This window comes from Barbus barbus (genome assembly GCF_936440315.1).
Source record: "Barbus barbus genome assembly, chromosome: 31".
Lineage (NCBI taxonomy): Eukaryota > Metazoa > Chordata > Actinopteri > Cypriniformes > Cyprinidae > Barbus > Barbus barbus.
In genome coordinates, this window is record NC_136759.1 from 3,229,518 (window position 1) to 3,250,004 (window position 20,487).

The following is a 20,487-nucleotide window of genomic DNA, read 5'->3' on the forward strand; positions in this document are numbered from 1 at the left end:
TGAGTACTTAAAGCACAAAATTTTATATGAGACTTGCAGTCACACTGCGTCTCCACTTTATTTGATAGTCAGAGGACATGTTTAGCAAATCTAAAATGACAAAATACTTTTAAAGCACTTATTGTAGTCAGCCATGTTCTAATTAATTTACAGATTTCAGTGAATTATTCTTCAGCTCTATTCTTCAGATTCTACAGTTTTAACATTGCAGTGCCTTTCATTTCATTTATTTTCAGAAATAAACTGTCAGATTGCTACATCTGAGTAGCACTTTTTATTTTAATCTTTAAACATGTTTAATTAACCAATGTGCTCTTATGTGCTGCATGTCTTTGATATCAAAGTACATATCCATTTAACTACTGTTTTTTTCCTTTTATGCAAATTTTAGTTTTTACTGAATCAATTTACCACCAAGAGGTTTGCTTAAGCAAAGTAATCCCACATTTTTCTCAAGAAGTTATCCTAATAATAAAGAAATATATATATATATATATATATATATATATATATACGTGTGTGTGTGTGTGTACTATACTGAATATATAATTTTTTATGTATCTCATAACACAAACACACTTTAACATTCTGTGAAAATATTCGAAAGGTGGTTACTTCAATTTTTAAGTTCCATAAACGTTTTATTTTGCCACAGATGAGTTTGTTTTTAGGGTTAAAAAAGGCCCTAGCATTAAACATTACCTTTTAGCATACTAGCTAACTTCAGCCAAACTTAATTTAACTTGACAGTGTGCTTATACTTGCTTTTGGATTTTTGTTCCGAGTAAAACAAGTAAAAATACAATACATTAATAAAATACCTCAAAATGTACTTACCCACCAGTAAATTTTTAATGATTCGTAAACTCTCCTCGTGTTGTAGAAATACGTTATCGCTCACTCATCTTCTTCTGGTGTTTTTGGCGGTTTTACAAACCAGCATAAAAAGATGCATTACCGCCACCTACTGATCTGGAATGTTGAGTATACAAAATGTCATATCGCGAGATTATCTGCTATAGGGATATCATATCGCGAGATTTGTTACAACATCTTGGCAGCAGTTTTTGCATCCAGCTCAGACTTTAAATTGTGACTTTATGAATAACGTATGAATAACTTATGAATATAGCCTATATATATTTAATAATTATATAAACAAAATAATGAAATCATATTGTAATGTATGGGAAACTGGTGGAATAATGAGTAAATGCAGTGATTTCACAATTACTTAACTACAGGGGCACTTTGTGAATAGAATTTGACATAAAACAAGATGTAAAACAAACTGAAGTTTTTTTTTTAATAAAGATTTCCGTGCTGGTTTGTATGGGTCTTACTAAACGTTTAAAGGACGTCAGTGGACGACTATTAACAACCTCTTAAGAAACTACTTGGGCACTTAAATAAATTACTGTAGTATGTGAATGTGAATGTGTAAGCACAATGGCTTTTGCATATTTCATAAGGATTTTAAAGAGGTTGGCGATGGACTATAAATGCACGTGTAGAAGACGTCACCTGCTGGACGTCCTTTCACAACTGAATCACAACAGGGTATATTTTGAACTACACGCAGCTAAAAGTCAAAGTAACAACTTTACATGCAACCACAGAGAATTGTAAACATGTACAAACGTATTTGAATGCATTTTTAAGAAATATTTTTTGTTACAATTTTTTGCATATTTTGTCGTCCTACCGCGACTATTTTTGGCCAGGGACAGGACGTCGCCGTCGGACCAATGTTTGCTGGGACTGATTAATCGCTTACAATTAGTTCAAAACGCCGCTGCGAGACTTTTGACGGGTAGCCTACTCGTAAAAGAGACCACATTACCCCAGTATTGAGCTCTTTAAATTGGCTACCAATTGACTACAGAATACATTTTAAAATTTTAATTTTTGTTCATAAATCATTGCATGGTATGGCGCCATTGTATCTGGTAAATCTTATTAAGAAATACGAACCAAAGCGGTCCTTGAGGTCAGCTGACCAGCTGGTTTTAACGACTCCAAGAACAAAGCGGAGATCGAGCTTTTGTTGCGATAGCTCCAAAACTCTGGAATGATCTACCCCTTTCTATTAGATTGGAACGTATTCACTGTTTTTAAACATAAGCTTAAAGAATACCTCTTAGCTCTAGCATTTAATGGGGTGTAGTAGTTGCTTTTGTAGGTTTATCAAACTGAGGGGTTTATTTTATTGTTATCTTATGTGGTGTTAATGATGTATGATGTTATGATTGCTTGTGTTTGTACAGCACTTTGTTCAATGACAAATTGTGTAAAAGTGCTTTATAAATAAAATAAAGAAGAAGAATAAACGTATTTTAAAGTTTAGAATTAGACGGCCTTTGGAAAGAGTAGACAAAATGCAGCCCAGGCATAAAAGTGCATTTTCAATAATCCAGTCTCTAATTTTTGTTCAGAGTCAGTCCAATGCGAAAATCCACCCACATAACCCTGTTTTAAAGTAACATAATAATTTATACTTCTGACTCATCCTTTTTCTTCAAAAAATATTTAAAGGCTCAATTGTGAGGTTTAGTATTTCAGAATTTATTTAGTTTTGTGAAAACCTGTAGGACTCAAGCATCACAACAAAAATGGAACCTCGAGGTTGATCTAGGTAAATGTGTGCATATATGGACCCCTAATTCACTAAATCCCCCCCGCTCTTCAGGGTAGCAATAAAATGATCATGTGATTAGATTAGATTGTGCTGCTTTCATTTTTAATCTTTCTGCTCCCTTAATGAATTTGTGTTGTTGCAAATTTAAAAATGTAATGTTGAAATATGAAATATGCTCAAGTTTAGTTGAGGATGTAATTGACACAAATACAGACAATAGTGAATCTTGTCTTTGTTGCAGGATACCCCCCTCCCAGGTGCTGTAAATCCCACTGCGCATTCTGATTTTTAATGAATTTTCAGTTTTGACTGCATGTTGGGTATTGCCTTTTATTTATATTTCTGTTGTCTATATTCTCAAGTTTGTATGTAAATGCTGGGTTTAAATATGGACAAACCCAGTGATTGGGTTGTTTTCAACCAACAGTTGAGTTATATGTTTAACCCAACCGCTGGGTCTAAACAACCCTATCGCTGAGTTTGTCCATATTTTACTCAGCATTTTTAGATTAGAGTAAGTTGTTTTCAGTGGGTTTTAGTAGTAATCGGTGAAGAAGTAGAATACTCGTCTTAATTCCAAAAATGGCAAATCAAGGGACCCAATTTATAAGGAGTTTCTGTAACCTGAACAGCCCAATTTTTAGGTGTTTCAAATAACATCAGTTTTTATGATTATGACAAAGCATGGCAAAGCAACCAATATCTCAAAATTTCAAAATTATATCATGCATGCATCAAATGGATAGTCAAAAGTCAAAAACACTCAATGCAGAATCACTCAGATCTGGACTAGAGTTGCACTGCCACCTGGGGATGTGCTTCGGTGCTGCTGCTTTTACTTCACTGTCCAACTAAGCAGGTCAAACGTTAAGATCAGGAGAAACACATTCAGTAACAATACAAAAAAAAAAACAACTGAATATGGAATAGCAAACACACACCAACATGTAAACACATGCACAGACATACTATATAGAATGAGCTTAGCAAACACACTGGAGTAAATGGTATAATGTGACAGCAGTATAATAAACCATTAAAAAAGCCCTTTACACCTGTCAAGGGTGTCTGAGCCACATTATTATGATTCTTTCATTCATATTCAAGGATTAACTGTGGTTTTGACCTCCTCAAGGCTCGTCAGGTTTGAAGAAACACTAAACTCAAGACAAACACCTTTATTTTGCTTTTATAAAAACCCATGGCACTTATATCAAGGTACTTTGGCATATAGTATATCCTGTTTGAAAGTTTTTCAAGTCTCTTCTGCTCACCAAGGCTGCATTTATTTTTATTTAAAGAATAAAAACAGTACTATTGTGAAACATTACAATTTAAAATGCCATTTTTTTCTATTTTAATATACTTTACAATATATTTCTGTGATGCAATGCTTAATTTTCAGCATCATTCCGTTTTCAGTGTCACATGATCTTTCAGAAATCATTCTAATATGCTGATTTTTTTATCAGTGGTTAGAAACATTTGTGCTGCTTAATATATTTTTTTGGAACCTGTGATACTTTTTGAGGATTCTTTGATGAATAAAAAGTAAAAAATGTATTCAAATTTTTTTTTCTAGCAATATGCATCTTTACTATGATTTTTTTTATCGATTTAACACATTCTTGCTGAACAAAAGTATTAATTTCTTTCAACAAAAAAAGAAAGAAAAAAACTGTACTGACCCCAGACTTTTTGAATTGCATATTTTTTTGGCAGAAAAATGAATTAAAAACACAGATGAATTTCAGAATTTCTTAGTATTTGGTCCTAAAACTTTCTAGTTAATTCCAAATTGAAATAAAAAGTAGATATTTAAGTTATGAATGTGGTCTCAGACTTTCAGATCCTACTATATGTCATGAACACTGAATGATAAAGATGTTAATTTACCATGGTCCAAACTCACTGTCTTAACCACTCAAATAGACAGTCACGCACTCCACCGCTCCAGCAGCCAGAAAGGCTTAAACGTGGTTATTTTTACAGAACCAATAACAAGTCCTTTATTTGAAAGACACATTGTTTGGACTTGCATAAGTGAAAAGGTCAGAGTGGCGGCGAGAGCTGAACAGATTCAAAAACCCAGAGTGAAGTGATTGAACGCTGCAGTCTAAGACTCAATAGAGCTGTGAGGAGATGAAGGTCAAACTGACATCTCAAACCATTTCCAAAGACACTTCATCTTGCACAGTTATTTATGGAGTCTGGCCTTAAATGCCAAGACAGGAAGTGAGTTCTTGAGCGCTTAGGCGGCGGTCTGTGTTCCGGTCACAGAACTGCATGAACTTCTTGGCACAGCGGCGAGGACGCACAGTTCTGCGGAGCAGAAGACGTAACGGACGAGCTTCCCGCTCGCTCAGAAGCCCATTAGCGTCTGCGTCCAGCAGCGTAAAGTACAGACGGAGAGTTTGAACAGACGAGAAAGAGGCCGGAGAGCTGGGGTCATGAGGACGGGCCGCAGGTGTCCTGAGAGACAAGAACAGCATCATACACTTCACACAAAACACAAGTCACAACAGAAGTTCTACATCAACATACTTTCTAGACCTAATGTAGAAGTGCATTTAAAATCATTAGAAAGATTACAAAGTGCATGCATGCATAAATTAATGAAACAATATTTTGTGATTTTTTTGTGCGCTTTTAAACGGTTATTTTAGTATTATTTAGTAGTATTATTAACATTATTAATTAGCTTTTATTTTCAGTTTTCATTTTTAGTATGTGATTTCTTTTTTAAATATGTCTAAGCTTTATTTGCATTTATTTAATTTCAGTCATTTTTGAAGTCTTTGTTTTTCAAAGGGGACGTCATGGCCTAATGGTTAGAGAGTCGGACTCGTAATCTAAAGGTTGCGGGTTCGAGTCTCGGGCCGGCAGGGATTGTAGGTGGGGGGAGTGAATGTCCAGCACTCTCTCCTCCCTCAATACCACGACTGAGGTGCCCTCGAGCAAGGCACCGAACCCCCAACTGCTCCCCGGGCGCTGCAGCATAAATGACTGCCCACTGCTCCGGGTGTGTGTTCACGGTGTGTGTGTGTGTGTGTGTGTTCACTGCTGTGTGTGTGCACGTTGGATGGGTTAAATGCAGAGCACAAAATTCCGAGTATGGGTCACCATACTTGGCAGTATGTCACTTCACTTTCATCAAATATTTTTATTATTATTATTATTATTATTTCAAGTTAGTCTTATTTGTATATTTATTTCAGATTTAATTTTAGTAATTTTTTACTACTCCAATTTAAACTTATTTTAATTCAGTCAGTTGCACAGGCAACATTCTAATTACATTTATTTACTTATATATATATATATATATATACACACTGCCCTCCAAAAGTTTGGAAACACCCCAACCTTCCTAAACCTTCCAACAAGACAATGACCCCAAGCACACTTCCAAGCTGTGCAAATCCTATTTGGAGAGGAAACAGTCAGCTGGCATCATGTCTGTCATGGAATGACCTCTCCAATCACACGACCTCAACCCAATTGAGCTACTATGGGAGGAACTGGACCGTGATGTCCGTAAGAAGTGTCCAACCAGTGTGAATCATCTTTGGGCAATCCTTCAGGAGGCTTGGAGTAATATATCAAGTCAATGTTTGAATAAACTGACAGCTCGGATGCCCAGATTATGCAGAGCTGTAATAGCTGCTAATGGTGGATATTTTGATGAATCGAAAAAGTTTTTTCTATGTATAAACTGTTTATGTAATAAAATATGTTTTCATAGTTTGTGTTGTCCCTTATCAGTGCAAAATTATCACAAATTAAAAAGGATTCATGCCAATATTGTCCAAAACCCCACTTTTCTAGGGCGTTTCCAAACTTTTGGAGGGCAATATATATATATATATATATATATATATATATATGCTACATTTTATTACAGCTTTAATTCAATTAATAAAAATGTATCTTAATAGATTTAGTTAACAATAACAACCTTGATTTAAATGTGAAGTGTGTCATTTCAGCTAGGAAACTGAATTACAAAAATAATGTTCATACTTGCAACATTTGAATTTATTTGTTGAGTCAGAAACTGACCTTTAACGTTGAAATGTGGTTGAAATAATATTAGTTGCTGTTTCAATTTTGAAAAAAGTTTTAAATGGTAGTAATAAGGTTAACAAAATACTAATAAAGCAACAGTGAACTTGAACTAATCCATGTTGGATTTAATGCTGATTGAAAAAGGCAAAACCGAAATGAAATATAAGTGATTCAACCTTGATCTGTTGCTTCACTCACGAATAAATGCTGAAATGTCGCCTGGGAGCAGATCAATGTTATGAAAGTATCACAGAGTGAGCGTTTACTCTGATGACTCAATATCATGATGTCTGATGACTGTAATTGAAGTGTAACCTGTACTGAGAATATGAAGCACCACTTTCAACTTCCTGCTGGAATGCTTGTATTAAACTCTTGAGAAAGTCTGCCTTTCGTACACCGGGACAACCTACACAAACACAGACAGACAACAGAGATTTATATTGTAGAGAATCAAATAGGCTAAGATTTGAGGTTGTATTAATATGCATTGACATATATTCACATGACAGATAAACATTCAACATACAAAACTATTTCGGTCATGACAGCTCTCGGAGTGATTTGCATGGTAATGTACATGACAATGTTAATGTATTGGGTCTTGGTGGAATAGATCTGCTAACACTGCTGCGACAGAGCAAGTACCAAGACTTGCTACTGCCAATACATCCACAACATGCTGCTGTGAGCATGTAAGAAATACTGCTGCTGCAAATATAACATACATGAAATAACCCCCATACAGCATACATGATCACCCCATTGTAGTGTTGTTTTTTGGCAGCCTGTTTTAATTTTAGTTTTAGTCTAGTCTTTGTGTGAAGCTGTCATTTTAGTTTTTATTAGTTTTAGTCACGTTCATTTTCTTTTTTTAGTCTAGTCAAGTTTCAGTCAACTAAAAATCTGAGCATTTTAGTCTTATTTTAGTCAGAATTATCCATGACTATTTTCGTCTAGTTTTAGTCCATGAAATTGCATTTTAGTCTCTTTTTAGAAATGCAATTCTATTTAACCCAGTCAATGTAATATAAGTACCTAGTAGCAGTGGCATACCGTGGGGTTTTAGTCAGGGCCTTCAGTAAGCAACATGTACACATCTTACACATCTCTGTTAGAGCTAACGCAGCTATATGAATATAATGCACATATTATGCATTACACAGGCTCTCAACAAACAATGACGGCTGATCAACTATTTTAATAGTAGGCTAGATTGGAGTGGGTTAAATGCAGAGTAAATTTCCCTACATGGTCAGTAAAAGTAATCCGCCAATACACGGGTCACTGTGCACATTCATGTCACTCTAAAATGACGACGCGCCCAAAGCAGTAAGGCGCTGATGAACTGCAGCTGTCATTTTCTTTTCGTTTACTTTCATGTTCGTACCTTGGAAATCCCTGATTAAAGGAGCGGTCTAACGCTGGGGGTAGCACTGGGCACATAGCTGGACCCAGAGGGTGGGCTGTCATTGAAAGTCAAAGTTTGATTGGCTGATGATTCTGTCACTAATGCTCGTAACAAATCATATGTGATGTCTTTCAACAAAAGGGTAGCACTATCTGTAGAGCTGGCCTCTGACTTTTTTTATGAAGGATATTCCAGTTCAACCTCAACTAAACATAGGCAATTTAGTGGACATTACACAAATGAAAATGATACCTAAATAAAAAATTTTTTCACACAATTTAATTTTTTATAGGGCCAGCAGAGAAGGCCCTGCTTCCCCTGACGGCCCACCACTGCGCTAGTAGTATAGACGAAACCAAAATTAGCTTTTAGCCAAACCCATTTAAAACAAGGTTATCGTATTATATTATTGTTACCTTATAGACTTAAGAATACATCCATTCCAGACCAGGAAGACACTGATCTGAATACCAACCAAACATGTTTGCTGTCGTCTTCTAAATAATGCCGCGAGTGGGGAAAACGAAAGCAACACTACCCCATAGCAGATCTATACAGGTGGAGCTGGGGAAGGTGGAGGGTTTCTGGAGTGTGCTGCAAACTGCTACCACAAACATTAGCTAAGTATTTGAATGTTGAGCAGCAACGTCATTGGCTATCGATTCAGGAGAGAAGCAATAAGCTGTGCCATGTGATGATGATGTCATTATGTCATACTGAGTCATCAGCCTGCGCCGTCTAGAGTTTCATGCCAGAACTTTGTATTAATAAAAACATTGTATAAAATTCTAATTCAAAATGGTATATACTACTCTATAAAAAATCCTTTTAATGTACTTATGATAAAAATACACATTTTACAGACAAATTCGTGCTGCGATATTGACATTTTGATGGTTCTTCACCCTAACATAAATGCCCATGAGTCTAGTATTGTTTGGAAGCTTATTTTTGCCATGGAATAAAAAAGGTGACTTTCTCAGAATTGTGAGAAAAAGGTCATAATTGTTAGATATAAACTCAGAATTGAGTTAGAAACTCAGAATTTCAAGATTCTAAGAAAAAGTCAAGAATTGCAATGTGGATGTCTCACAATTTTTCTCAATTCGGAGTTCATCTCAATTCAGACTTGTTTTTCTTAAAATTCTGGGTTTGTATCTCACAATTCTTCCAAGTTACTGACAGTGTAAGAAAAAGTCTGATTTGAGAGATTTAAACTCAAAATCATGAAGGAAAAAGTCCAAATTGTGAAATAAAAATTCTGAATGGTAAGATATTACCTTTAAAATTAAGTTTTTTTTTACTCCTTTATTTTTTTTTAAACGTCCACATATGGCCTATATGACACCTTGCATAAACAGCTTGGTCATGTCTAGATTTAAAAGGGTAAATGCATGTTTTCCCTCCACATGATTTGTTGCTTTGACATTCTTCCCATTCTGCATGTCACTTCTCTAATACTGACCTGAGAGAGGAGTGTGTGTGTAGCTGTTGTTGATGATGAGCGTGTGTGTTTCCTGAGCGCTGCAGTCTGGCAGTTGGTTCCTGCACACAGTACAGAATCATGTAGAGTTTTCTACACTCACTAATACACACCTCCTCTGAACACACACACCTCCTGGCTGAAGTGCCCGGGACGGGCCGCCCTGTGTCCACTCTCACGCACCAGCAGTATCCTGTGCTGCTGTGACACTGAACGGCTCTGTACCTCCCATCTGCACTGCATTCTGGGACAAAACGCTCTTCTGAGCCCTGCATGGCTGCTTCAGCGAGCACAGACATTCGCTCATGTTCACAGGTCTTTAAAGAGTCTGGAGAGTATAAAACGACACAAATTCAGTCTGCAAAACACTCAGATGAAGCCTCGATCGTCTCTCCTTCTCACCTGTGGGTCGCCTGACAGAACGGTTTCCATTCGGGTCAGAGTTCAGCAGGATTGTCACCCGCAATGGAGGCACTGTGACTCCTGGATTTAAAATAATTTTTCATTAATGGCATATAAATGAATAGTAATATAAAGTATAAGTATAAAGTAAGACTAAAGTAATGAACACTGAATGCTCACCTGCAGTGGTCAGAACAGAGCGCTGCTCAGGATCTGGAGTGGAGCGCCACCGAACCCCCCGCTCTAAACCCAGAGGAGAAACATGGCAGATACTGGGACACTTATTTAATTGTACTGAAACATTTGTGTATGTGTGTGTGTTCTCACTTGCTTGTGCTAATTCCTGGTCAGTTTCCTGAGCAATATCTGACATGTGACCTTCAAAACAGATTGACATAATTGAGTGATGAAACTATTATTTTTAGCTTTATAATTTGCTTTATAATTAAGAAAGTGTGAGTGCCGCTTGCTCGTGCAAAACTCTCAGTGCTAAGCTGTTCTTAGTGATCTAGAGATGTTTTCACCGTATTTTATTGCTCTAAGTCCAGTGGTTTAGAGAATCCTGAATAAGGCCCACGGTTTATATTGTATCACTAGTTGATTGTGCTCTCGAACAGGACTCACCAGTGCAGTTGGGCCGCAGCTGTAAGACAGAGCTGCCGCTCACAGGAATCCCATCAGGAGAGGAGCACCAGCAGTAACCCGTCTGATTGTGACACTGCACCTACAGGTCAAAGGTCATAAGAGTTCAATGCATTTGTATTCATTGGAGCATTGAGTCATGGTTGATAGAAACTGTTCATTTTCACATCAAAAACAGATTTTAGGTCTGTATTTGCAGTCATCAAATAATGCCATCAAGTATTAATTAAGGTATTAATTTGAAAATTACAGATGCATACAGTACATATACATACTACTACTCAAAAATCTTAGGTCAGTATGCTTTCTTTTGAATAAAACAGTTTTTACATATTTTTTGTCCTTAAAAGAGGAAATGAAAGAGTAACGCCTGAATGCATTACATCATAAAAGAAAAATTTGTTAATTGATTAATTCTATATATAATTAATTCTTAAATTAATACTCAAATTATATATATATATATATATATATATATATATATATATATATATATATATATATATATATATATATATATATATATATATTATTAACCCTTTATATATATATATATTATATATGAATAATTTTAATAGATATATGAACAAATTCTTACAAACATAAAACAGCAAATTAGAGCAAGGATGCTATAAACTAATCAAATGTCACTGTAATAACATTTAGAATACCACAGAAGATATCTATTTTATATACATGTGGTTATTTTGAACTTTTAAATTTACCAAAAATCCTAAAATACAGTATAAGTATATTTTAACCCACATGTTCCTCGCCAGGTGTTGGACTGCAGCATCACATTACCTCTGTATAAGTTCCATCGGTTTTGCATTCTGGGATAAAGACAGCGAAGGAATCAGAACGAGTGCTGGCCCGCAGAGCTTGAGAGCGAGCCAGCTGACATTTAGACCTCAACGCATCTGCTGACAAACACAAACACTTCAGACTTTTAAAAAAAGCCTCTGTTGACAGCAAATGAGAAGTCTTTGTTTCCTTGATCAACCTTACCTGTGCATGTGGTCTCTGCAGCCGTCCTCAGCTGTCTGTTGATGCACTGCGCACGCTGGAAAGAGCACAGAGATTTATACATTCGGCCGTTGCTGCCACACACAGCTTGATGGCGCTCTCTAGCACAGTCCAGCACACACGCCTGACGCCACTGCTTGTCCAACACCAGCAACTAGAATTAGAGAACGGGAGGGGGTCAGTTTCTTCACATCTGGCTGAATGTGAAAGGCTAGTCTGTGTAAAAACTCTCAAAAAAGGGAAACATGGTGTCTGGCTGATGAACAGCAGACTACTGTCGTGAAAAACACTGGAGGTCCCATGATGGGAAGGTGATGCGGGACGGTTTAGACACGCTAATGAAAGATTTATATTAATGCACTCTCTCAAAGGACAGATTATCCTATTGAATGCAAGCAAAGAGAGTACATATTTATATATTAAATAGCCCCAAGATTAAATATTCTAAAAATATTCTCCTGCAATTGAATTTGGCATCCTCGTGTAGGCCCTACTTTAATTATAGAAGAAAAACTCAAATTTGGTCAGATGCCAGTTTGCTCTCGGTATGAATTGGCCAATATTGTAAAAAGAACAGAGCATGCATTCTCAAGTTACTACAGTAACAATCTTTCTATGCCAGATTCTAAAAAGTATTAAACAGTTCTATATCTTTTCTATTGTACATAAACAAGTTCTGATGTTCAAATTCACATCTACATCAGAGAAAAAAAACAGGCAAACAGTTTAGAATTATAATAGCGGAGGTTCCATTACCCATAAATATCCCAAACATATGTGGCAGTGTTTACTGAATCCTTTAATGAGGCCCGAGAGAGGGAGCTTGCTAAATGACTTGCACATGTTCAGAAGTTTGTGGAAACATCTCCATCTCTGATGAGTGTGTATATGTGCACATCCTACATGCAACACACAATCATTACTGAGCAACCACAAAAACCTTCAGTTCTCAGAAAAATATTGACCAAATTTTCCATAACATGCTGTCCCTATATGACCCATCAGATTTAGAATTTAATCAATGGTTTTTTTTTCATTTTTGTCATTAATCATGTGCATTAATGTCTATTATTTCCCCTATTTATTTATTTTCTGTATGTCAGGATGCATAAAGCTGTTGGAAAGACCAATTTTTAACAAATTTATATATACACATACAAAAAGGGTTTAGGTCTTAACAGCAAGAATATAAAATAAATTCTAATATTTCAATAACAGTCAATGTATTAAACTAACTTTGGACTCTAGGTTATGCATTTCCTTAAACAGTTACTGATACTGATTTGCCAAAATCATCAGGATGGAATCTTTCCACACCTTCACAGCCCAATTTCAATGCGCAACAGCAAATGAAACATTGGAAGTGACATGAACACGGCTGAGCTTAAACCTGCTCCTGCCAAGTGTGCATTAACAAACAACATGGAAAGTCAAGGATGTCTCTGTTAGAGAACAAGGCAGCACTGTATACATGAGGCACGTCTAACAATTTTATAACTGTGAATGAAAATAAATACCCAGTCTGAGTGGCCTCAGGTGGTTGGTTTAGTAATGAATGAGAGATGTGGTGCCACTATGCTGACAGGTGTGCATATTTTGAATTTAATGCCAATATTTTTTGTCTTTAACATATGGGCCTTTAAAAACAGGGTGATTATAAAGAAAAAAAATCTGTATTCCTGTGTCGCTTTTAGACAAAAACTCTTTTAGCCTGATCAGATTTATGTGGCTTGTGCTCAGGCATTTCACATTTCCAGATGGCCTTGTTTTTGCAGGTTAACAGGTGCACGTTTTGACATATAACACAGAGCGATACTAAGAAATCTTTTTATTTCATTGGGTTACATGTTAAATATTCAATCTTTGCGACTTTGTAGAGTTACTAATATTTTACAAATATATATATATATATATATATATAAGTCCCTCATTTCATATGTAATTCCCTTTAGTTAATTTTCATGTATATGTTCATCTATAGATCTGACATGTTCAGTAGATTTGTCCTAATCCTCTTGCATCTGTTATTACAAAATATGAGGCTACACAACTAAACATTTTATACATGCAAGATTAAATAATTTATTTTCGTCTCCAGTCGTGAGTTTACCTGATTTTCGTCCTTCATCTTTACTGAATCTGACAACAGAATGAGGAGTAGTAAGCGACAGGTGAACGTCAACGCCAACATGATTCCCGCCACAACAGCCCCCTCTCTGCGATCCGTCACGTTTTTCCCGCCTGCGTGTGAATTTAAACACAAGGCGCGCGTCCTCACCACTGTAACGGCCAGGATTCAGAGGCTAAAGACAGCAGAAAAAAGCCCGGGTTTACTAACAGCCGCCCTAACCGTTCGTTTTCGACAACCAACAGACAGGCGATAATAACGACCTATTTCGAAAAAAATATAATCTTTAAACATTAAAAACGATATGTCTTCTGTTATAGCCTATTCACGAATGTCGTTTGAGGAGCTGAACACAGTCGACTGTGCGGACTTCTCATTTTCACACAGGAACCCCTCCTCAGGACGGCTCGGAGGATGGCAAGTTAACTCTATTGGTTCTTATGAGTTCTCACCTGTCTAAACTGTTTAATATAGTGGCTGTTTCTGATTTTTTTTAAAGTTTTTATATTAAATATAATAGCACATGGCAATTTAATAACACGTGTAGTATCTGGCTAATTTAAGCTTTCTTATTTCTTAGCCCTCAAATTAAGCACCATCCACAACGTGCGAGGCATAATACAGATTACCAAAGGGGGGGAAAAAAACTTATTGAGGAAAGAAAAAAATATATTACACTAATAGGCCTACAGTAATACACTAAATCTGTCTGTTACAGGATAAAAGAATCATTGCTAATCAATATTTTGTCACCAATGTTGTTGATAGGACTTACAGACAGAATGTCATTAATGCATTTATGAATAAATTTTAAAAAAAGCTCCAGAGACCAAATCAAATGATTGGTTGAAAACCTCAAGCAAGTAGGGACACAGACAAATAATTCAAAGTGGTAATATTTTATAAGGAAACTTTATGTGTGCATGTGAAATTCACTTATCGAGACAGAAAGCAGTTTTTGCAAATTTCCAGTACAGCAGATAACATTTGATATTAAAGAGTACAAAAGAAAAAAAAAAATCTGAATTCCAAATGCTTTTATTCAACTTTGCAGACGTAAGAGTAGGCTTTTGGTCCAAGTCTGTTCAAATCTTCTGAAGCCCATCTTCCCAACCCTATTCCCTCCCTCTACCCTTAATTTGTTCTCACTTCAATTCAACACTTCCGATTGCAAGTCACCCCCGCCGTTCATTACAGAGCATGGTTGGTATTGGATACATGATTGCATAGATTTGTTAGACAGTAATTTAATTTTAATTAAGACAATGTAATGTTCATTAAGACTTCAGCTCTCCCACTCCTTCCCCTCAACCTCCAGAGCTGTACATTGGGTCCCTGCCCCCCCCCTGTAGAAAGAGAAAAACAAGTGCACAACAAAAGGAAAGGAAAAAATGAGTGGGAGAGAGAGCAACCTGCAACTACCAGGCACATTTGTAATTATTTCTGACTATATAAAATTCTCTTTTCCACTGTTGATTCAGCAGCTGTGTAGTCATAGGCTCTAGTGGAGGGTCACTACAAGGCTATGCTGCTCACATCAGCACTGAAGCTCTCACATGGACATTCAGTAATATCTGAGAAACAATAAGAGATGGATGGCAGAAGGACATTAGTTTCAGCTAATAAATCTTTAAGGGACATGTCTACTTGAGTCAGGGAGTCAATAAGAGAACGCTGTATGGTTGATCGGGGAAGGGAAAAAAAAAAATATATATATTATATATATAAAATCGACTGGGTATTTCTATAGCTTCATTCTTCAACCCCTCAAAAAACAGACCTGTAGCTACCTAAACCTGCCTACAGTACTCCGCAGGGGTGAAACTGCTCATTTTATAATCTTTGCTTATGACCTGAAGCCCAGTGTGACAGTTCTGTGTACTGGAAATTAAGTATGTACAGCGTAGAATCCCGCTAACTCAAAATTGCTGGAGAGGTAAGAAACAAAAAAGGGAGGAAAAAGCTGAGGTTAGATTTTCAAAGAGTTCCACCGATCCAGCAAAATGGGTTAAGAGGGCATATCACAAATTCCCTATCAAAACACTTGAGTCATTCTGTCCATTTTCCTACGATATACAGCCTTGCTATATGCCAAATAACATATTCCAACCCCAAACTCCCACCCCACCAACTCTAGGAAGAAAACAACAAAATTAAAACAAAGAAAAATAGCATGTTAACTTGAAAAGCTTGTGCCCTCCCCACCGGGGTAGAGGGTGCAGGTTAAGTGTCTAGGCATAGACTGAAGCCAAAGCTGATTCTTTAAGCTCTCTTTAGTTCCATCCCAGACCAACCTAGTAGATTTAATAATTATTAATATTTTATTATCTAATTTAATGAGCCCAACAGCTCAACATCAACTGTCTTTACAGGTTACTGCTGGTGAGAAATTGCTTGAGCTGAGCTGTGGCTACAGTCCAAAGTCGCACACCCTCTTCCCATGACACTGAATCTGCAATATTAAACTTCTCTCTTTCCTTCTATCCTACGTCTTTTCTTAAGCTCTCCAAGACCGACATGTTTAACACGGAATCAAAAGGTTATTCCTCAATGCGTGGCTAGCTTCATCAACAGTTATTTGCTCTTCCCACAATGCCATGGTAACCCCCTTTCCCCAAACCTCTATCCCCCCTCCCCCTCAGGTGTGCTATGAAGTCCCATTTCCAACACTCTTAAATATCTTCCTCTTCCTCAGGAGCACTGATCTATTTAAGGACTGGATGGTTGAGAGAAAGACAGATGCGGCTCCATCCAGCGCTCTCATCTATCTAGTCTGTGAGAAGATCAGCACTGATGCAGGAGAGAGAACTGCTCCGGAGTTCTGGAGTTGGCCCTTAGAGGTCACTCTCCCCATACAGGGCGGTGGAGAAGGACATGTAGTCAAGAGCACCCGGCACCGCATCGGGGCCTGTGTACGGTGCCATTCGGGCAATGCAGTACTCTGCCTGGTCAGGAGGAAGCTCACGCCTCAACTCCTCGGCTGTGATGAAGTTCTGAAAAGGAGAATAGGCAAGGGATGGGTTGAAGTCTCATACAACAAGACACTCTTGGAGGGGCATCCAAATGTGCACATTCATACCTTGTCTCCAGCTAGGATCTTAAATGAGGCGATGACCTGGTCTGCGGTGTCTGTGTCGGTTGTTTCCCTTGACATGAAGTCGATGAAGGCCTGGAAGGTCACTGCTCCACTGTTGTTGGGGTCAACAATACCCATAATACGAGCAAATTCGGCATCACCCTGAAGAACAGAGGTTAGAGGTTAACCCAGAAAAACCAGGAGAGTCATGAGAATCAATGTTAGACACCATATTTGACGCAAATGAAAACAAGGCTGTTAGAAATTGGCATACAGATTTTAAGACTTAAATGGTCACCTGAATGGTAAACTCACTGAATGCTAACTTCACATCCATCCCTCAGCTCCATTTTAATTTGAGCTGAATTATTACTGCACCTAAGATGCTTGACTATGGTCTATTACGGGGTGGCCAACTTTGGTTGTGGACAGCCACGGTCCTGCAGAGTGTTGCTTCAACATTGATAAAAACTGTTTCTATAGCTTTCTAGAAACCCTCAGGCCTTGATTAGCGTGTTCAGGTGTGTTTGATTAGGGGTAAAGCGAAACTCTGCAGAACTGTGGCTCTCCAGGACCAAAGCTGGCTAACATCTATTCAGTAATCCATTTTTTTCTTTTACAGATCTTTTTAAAGATAAATCAACGATATCCGAAGAAACAGATTTTTTTTTTAACAGCAAGCAAAAGCAGGAGTTCAGGAGAAACTGTTGCTGTAGATTGAGAAAGGAGGTAGCAGTACCAGGCTGTTCCCGGTGGAAATGAGCAGTGCGCGGAAATCGTCGCTGTCCATTATCCCCGTGCGCTTCTACAGTTCGCAGAGGGAAGGATGAGAAAAGAAACAGGAAGGATGCATGTGGAAAGCAGAGAATTTGGGGAGATGAAGAGGTTGTACGCAAACAGAGTTTGATAGAGGAATCAGAATGAGTTTGTACAGAAGACAAGAAAGAGAAAGAGGGAAGTTATAGCAAGGACAAGTGAAAAAAGAAAGAAAAAGGAAGCAGTGAGAAACATAAAACATGAAAAGCAAAACCTTAGCTGACCCGCAGAGGGCACCATTTCAAGCAGCAGCACAACAGGCGAGTGAGGGTGTTAGTGAGTGATGGAATGAATGGAGTGATGCGGCGCACGCACACACAGACAGATGGCATCCATCGTAACCCTTTCTTCTCTGGGCATGCTCATACCTGCTTGTTGTTTTCTACGTCGTAACCCAGACTGATCAAACAAGCCTTGAACTCCTCAGCTTGTAAGACACCACTGTGGTCCTGTGGTAAGCCAATCACGCAAAGGGCCGCAGTGGATGAACCAATCAGAGCATGCGGATTAGGATTGATGATACCGATACACAATGACATAACAGCACACGTGGGATGGAGGCAGTGGCATGAGAAAAAAAGATGGAGACAAAACATTTTGGATGTCAAACACGTGGGCTGTTGGCCAAACAAGTATAATGAAACACACTTATGACAGTGAGTGACCTGATTTCTTATGGACATCAGACAGAACACTCAGATCATGATATTATGAAAGCAATTTATCATTTTCTCTCCTTTACTGTGGCTAAATTTCTCCACTCTAGCATAACTAACATAACCCCCCTCCCCCCCAATTACTTCACTTCCACTAGATAATATTTACATATTGGCTACAGGTGGCACATTTCAGGTCAGAGGTGTTTGACACACAGTATATTTCAGACGTTTTCCTTCCCATTAGTGCCAGAGTAAGTGGAGAAAATGGAGCAGATGGAACAAATATTAAAACAAGCTTAACCAAAAATTTCAAACTGAGGTCCATTTTTATCATGCATCAATCATTTTCCATATTCTTCTTTATATGGACACTTTAATCCTCTGCAATGTCGTGTATTTTTAGTGGCCTGCTACTCAAATCTCTTTGCTAACACAGTTCCACAAATCACAAACCCTATGCATATTAAAGGAACAGTTCGCTCAAATGATCACCATCTTGTCTTTTCAAAACGTATGACTATGAACGTATGTTATTTGGAAAAAAAGATGTTATACTCTAAATTCTCATTCAAACTTGCACACATTCAATTTTGGAGCAAGAAGACATTAGGATTGACATTAATGATGCAAAACGCCCAATGCTTTCATTAAAAATGACAGTTTGAGCGATCTATTCCTCTACTACACTAACCTTGAATGACTTTCATGGTCATACAAATACTTATTCTTTCACCTAATTTAAGTCAAGTCCATTTCACACAAAGTTAAACATGCAAATGAGTTCCTGACCTTGTCGAAGTGATTGAAGGACGTGCGGTACTCGTGAAGCTGCTCCTGGCTGATGCCTTTAGCATCACGAGTCAGAATCTGGTTCTCGATCTCGTTAATGGTGCGGGCAATTGTAGTAAGGAGCTGCTCCCAACCAACACGAAGGTGCTGTAGAGTAGAAAAAGGCAATAGAAAAACTGTCAAAAACAGATGTGAATAGCTAAACAAACTTAACACTAGCTGGGAACAGCATGTAGAAATTGTACACACTTGACCTAAACAGTACATCTAGAGTTCCTGAATGGTGCCAACATTGTAAATTAGTGTATTTGCGTATGCATACCTCCATAGTGTAAGCAGTGTATTTGTTGTCAAATATAAGTGCTTCCTGAATGAGCTGATGGTCTCCCTCCAGTTGGTCGATGTTGGGTTTGTATTCAATGATGCTCTGCTCATACTGACGGAGGTGGGTCAGCTGATCTTCCAGCGTTCCATTCATCTCAATTGATATCCGCCCGATCTCCTACAAACATCATGCCATGGAGACACAAATGCATCACTCATTACTTTTCTTCTTCGAGAAATGATAAGATCATCAAGCTACACAAATGGAGGCGACTATACCTCCATCTTATTTTGGATCCATGGTCCAATCATGTTGGCCTGGTTGGCAAACTGGCGTCTGAGATGGTCATTAGACTGCTGACGTGCAAGTTCTTCCTGAAGAGCCTGATCACGCTGTGGAACCAGTTGCTGCACCTGCACATTGACACAAGATAACATCAACGATTGCAATCACAATTGTAAAACTACACCCACACACCCGAAGGAAGCCATGCCTCATTCACAATACAAACAGATCTCACCTTCTCCCACTTCTTGTCAATGCTCTGAGGGGTGATGGAGGTGTAAGGATTGTTTCCAGCCAGTTTGATGCCATTGTACTGTGCGATTTTCTGAACTTCAGCCTGGATGGCCTGGATAGATTCCCGCTCTTTATTTGCCTCTGGAAGAGTTGATTTGAACTGGTCATGAGCCGTTATCAGTCCCTACAGAAAGAGAAGGTGAAAGACGTTAGGGAAAGGATTCTTGCATCCAGCATTTTATTATTCCCTTCACCTGGTTCTAAAATTGACCATCCAGAGGTACTAGCAACGAAACAAGGAACCGCATTTCAAAGGTGAAGCGAGATGGAAAGATTACGAATACAAATTATTTTGCAGTACCTCGATCTCCTCAATGTTATGTACAATGAACATGTCCTGAAGGTCCTCCATAGCTCCCTCCATCCAGTTGTTGAACGGTGCTGCTCTCTTGGCGTATTCCAGGTACAGCTCATCAATAGACTCCAGCTGTTTCTCTGTTCTCTG

General features: G+C 37.9%; 2 protein-coding genes across 3 annotated transcripts in view; both read right to left on the reverse strand.

Moving 5' to 3' along the window:
- Positions 1–3,802: 3,802 nt before the first annotated feature.
- On the reverse strand, positions 3,803–14,205 carry LOC306851691 (SPARC-related modular calcium-binding protein 1-like). The gene is made up of 11 exons (XM_079388125.1): positions 13,781–14,205; positions 11,653–11,824; positions 11,449–11,564; positions 10,627–10,726; positions 10,330–10,380; positions 10,183–10,245; positions 10,003–10,083; positions 9,733–9,928; positions 9,583–9,662; positions 7,022–7,115; positions 3,803–5,110 (listed from the first exon to the last, which is right to left on the reverse strand). The coding sequence occupies exons 1-11, from the start codon at positions 13,859–13,861 to the stop codon at positions 4,855–4,857; spliced, it is 1,290 nt and encodes a 429-aa protein (XP_079244251.1). The 5' UTR covers positions 13,862–14,205; the 3' UTR covers positions 3,803–4,854.
- A 1,437-nt stretch (positions 14,206–15,642) lies between these two features.
- LOC306851886 (alpha-actinin-4) overlaps positions 15,643–20,487 on the reverse strand; it is a 39,821-nt gene continuing 34,976 nt past the window's right edge. For both annotated transcript variants that reach the window (XM_079388373.1, XM_079388372.1), the window contains exons 14-21: positions 20,344–20,484; positions 19,984–20,166; positions 19,742–19,876; positions 19,461–19,640; positions 19,139–19,285; positions 18,059–18,139; positions 16,878–17,036; positions 15,643–16,791 (exon numbers count right to left, since the gene is read on the reverse strand). In XM_079388373.1, coding sequence (XP_079244499.1) covers positions 16,633–16,791; positions 16,878–17,036; positions 18,059–18,139; positions 19,139–19,285; positions 19,461–19,640; positions 19,742–19,876; positions 19,984–20,166; positions 20,344–20,484 — 1,185 coding nt within the window. In that variant the 3' untranslated portion in view covers positions 15,643–16,632. The remainder of the gene's footprint in view (positions 16,792–16,877; positions 17,037–18,058; positions 18,140–19,138; positions 19,286–19,460; positions 19,641–19,741; positions 19,877–19,983; positions 20,167–20,343; positions 20,485–20,487) is intronic.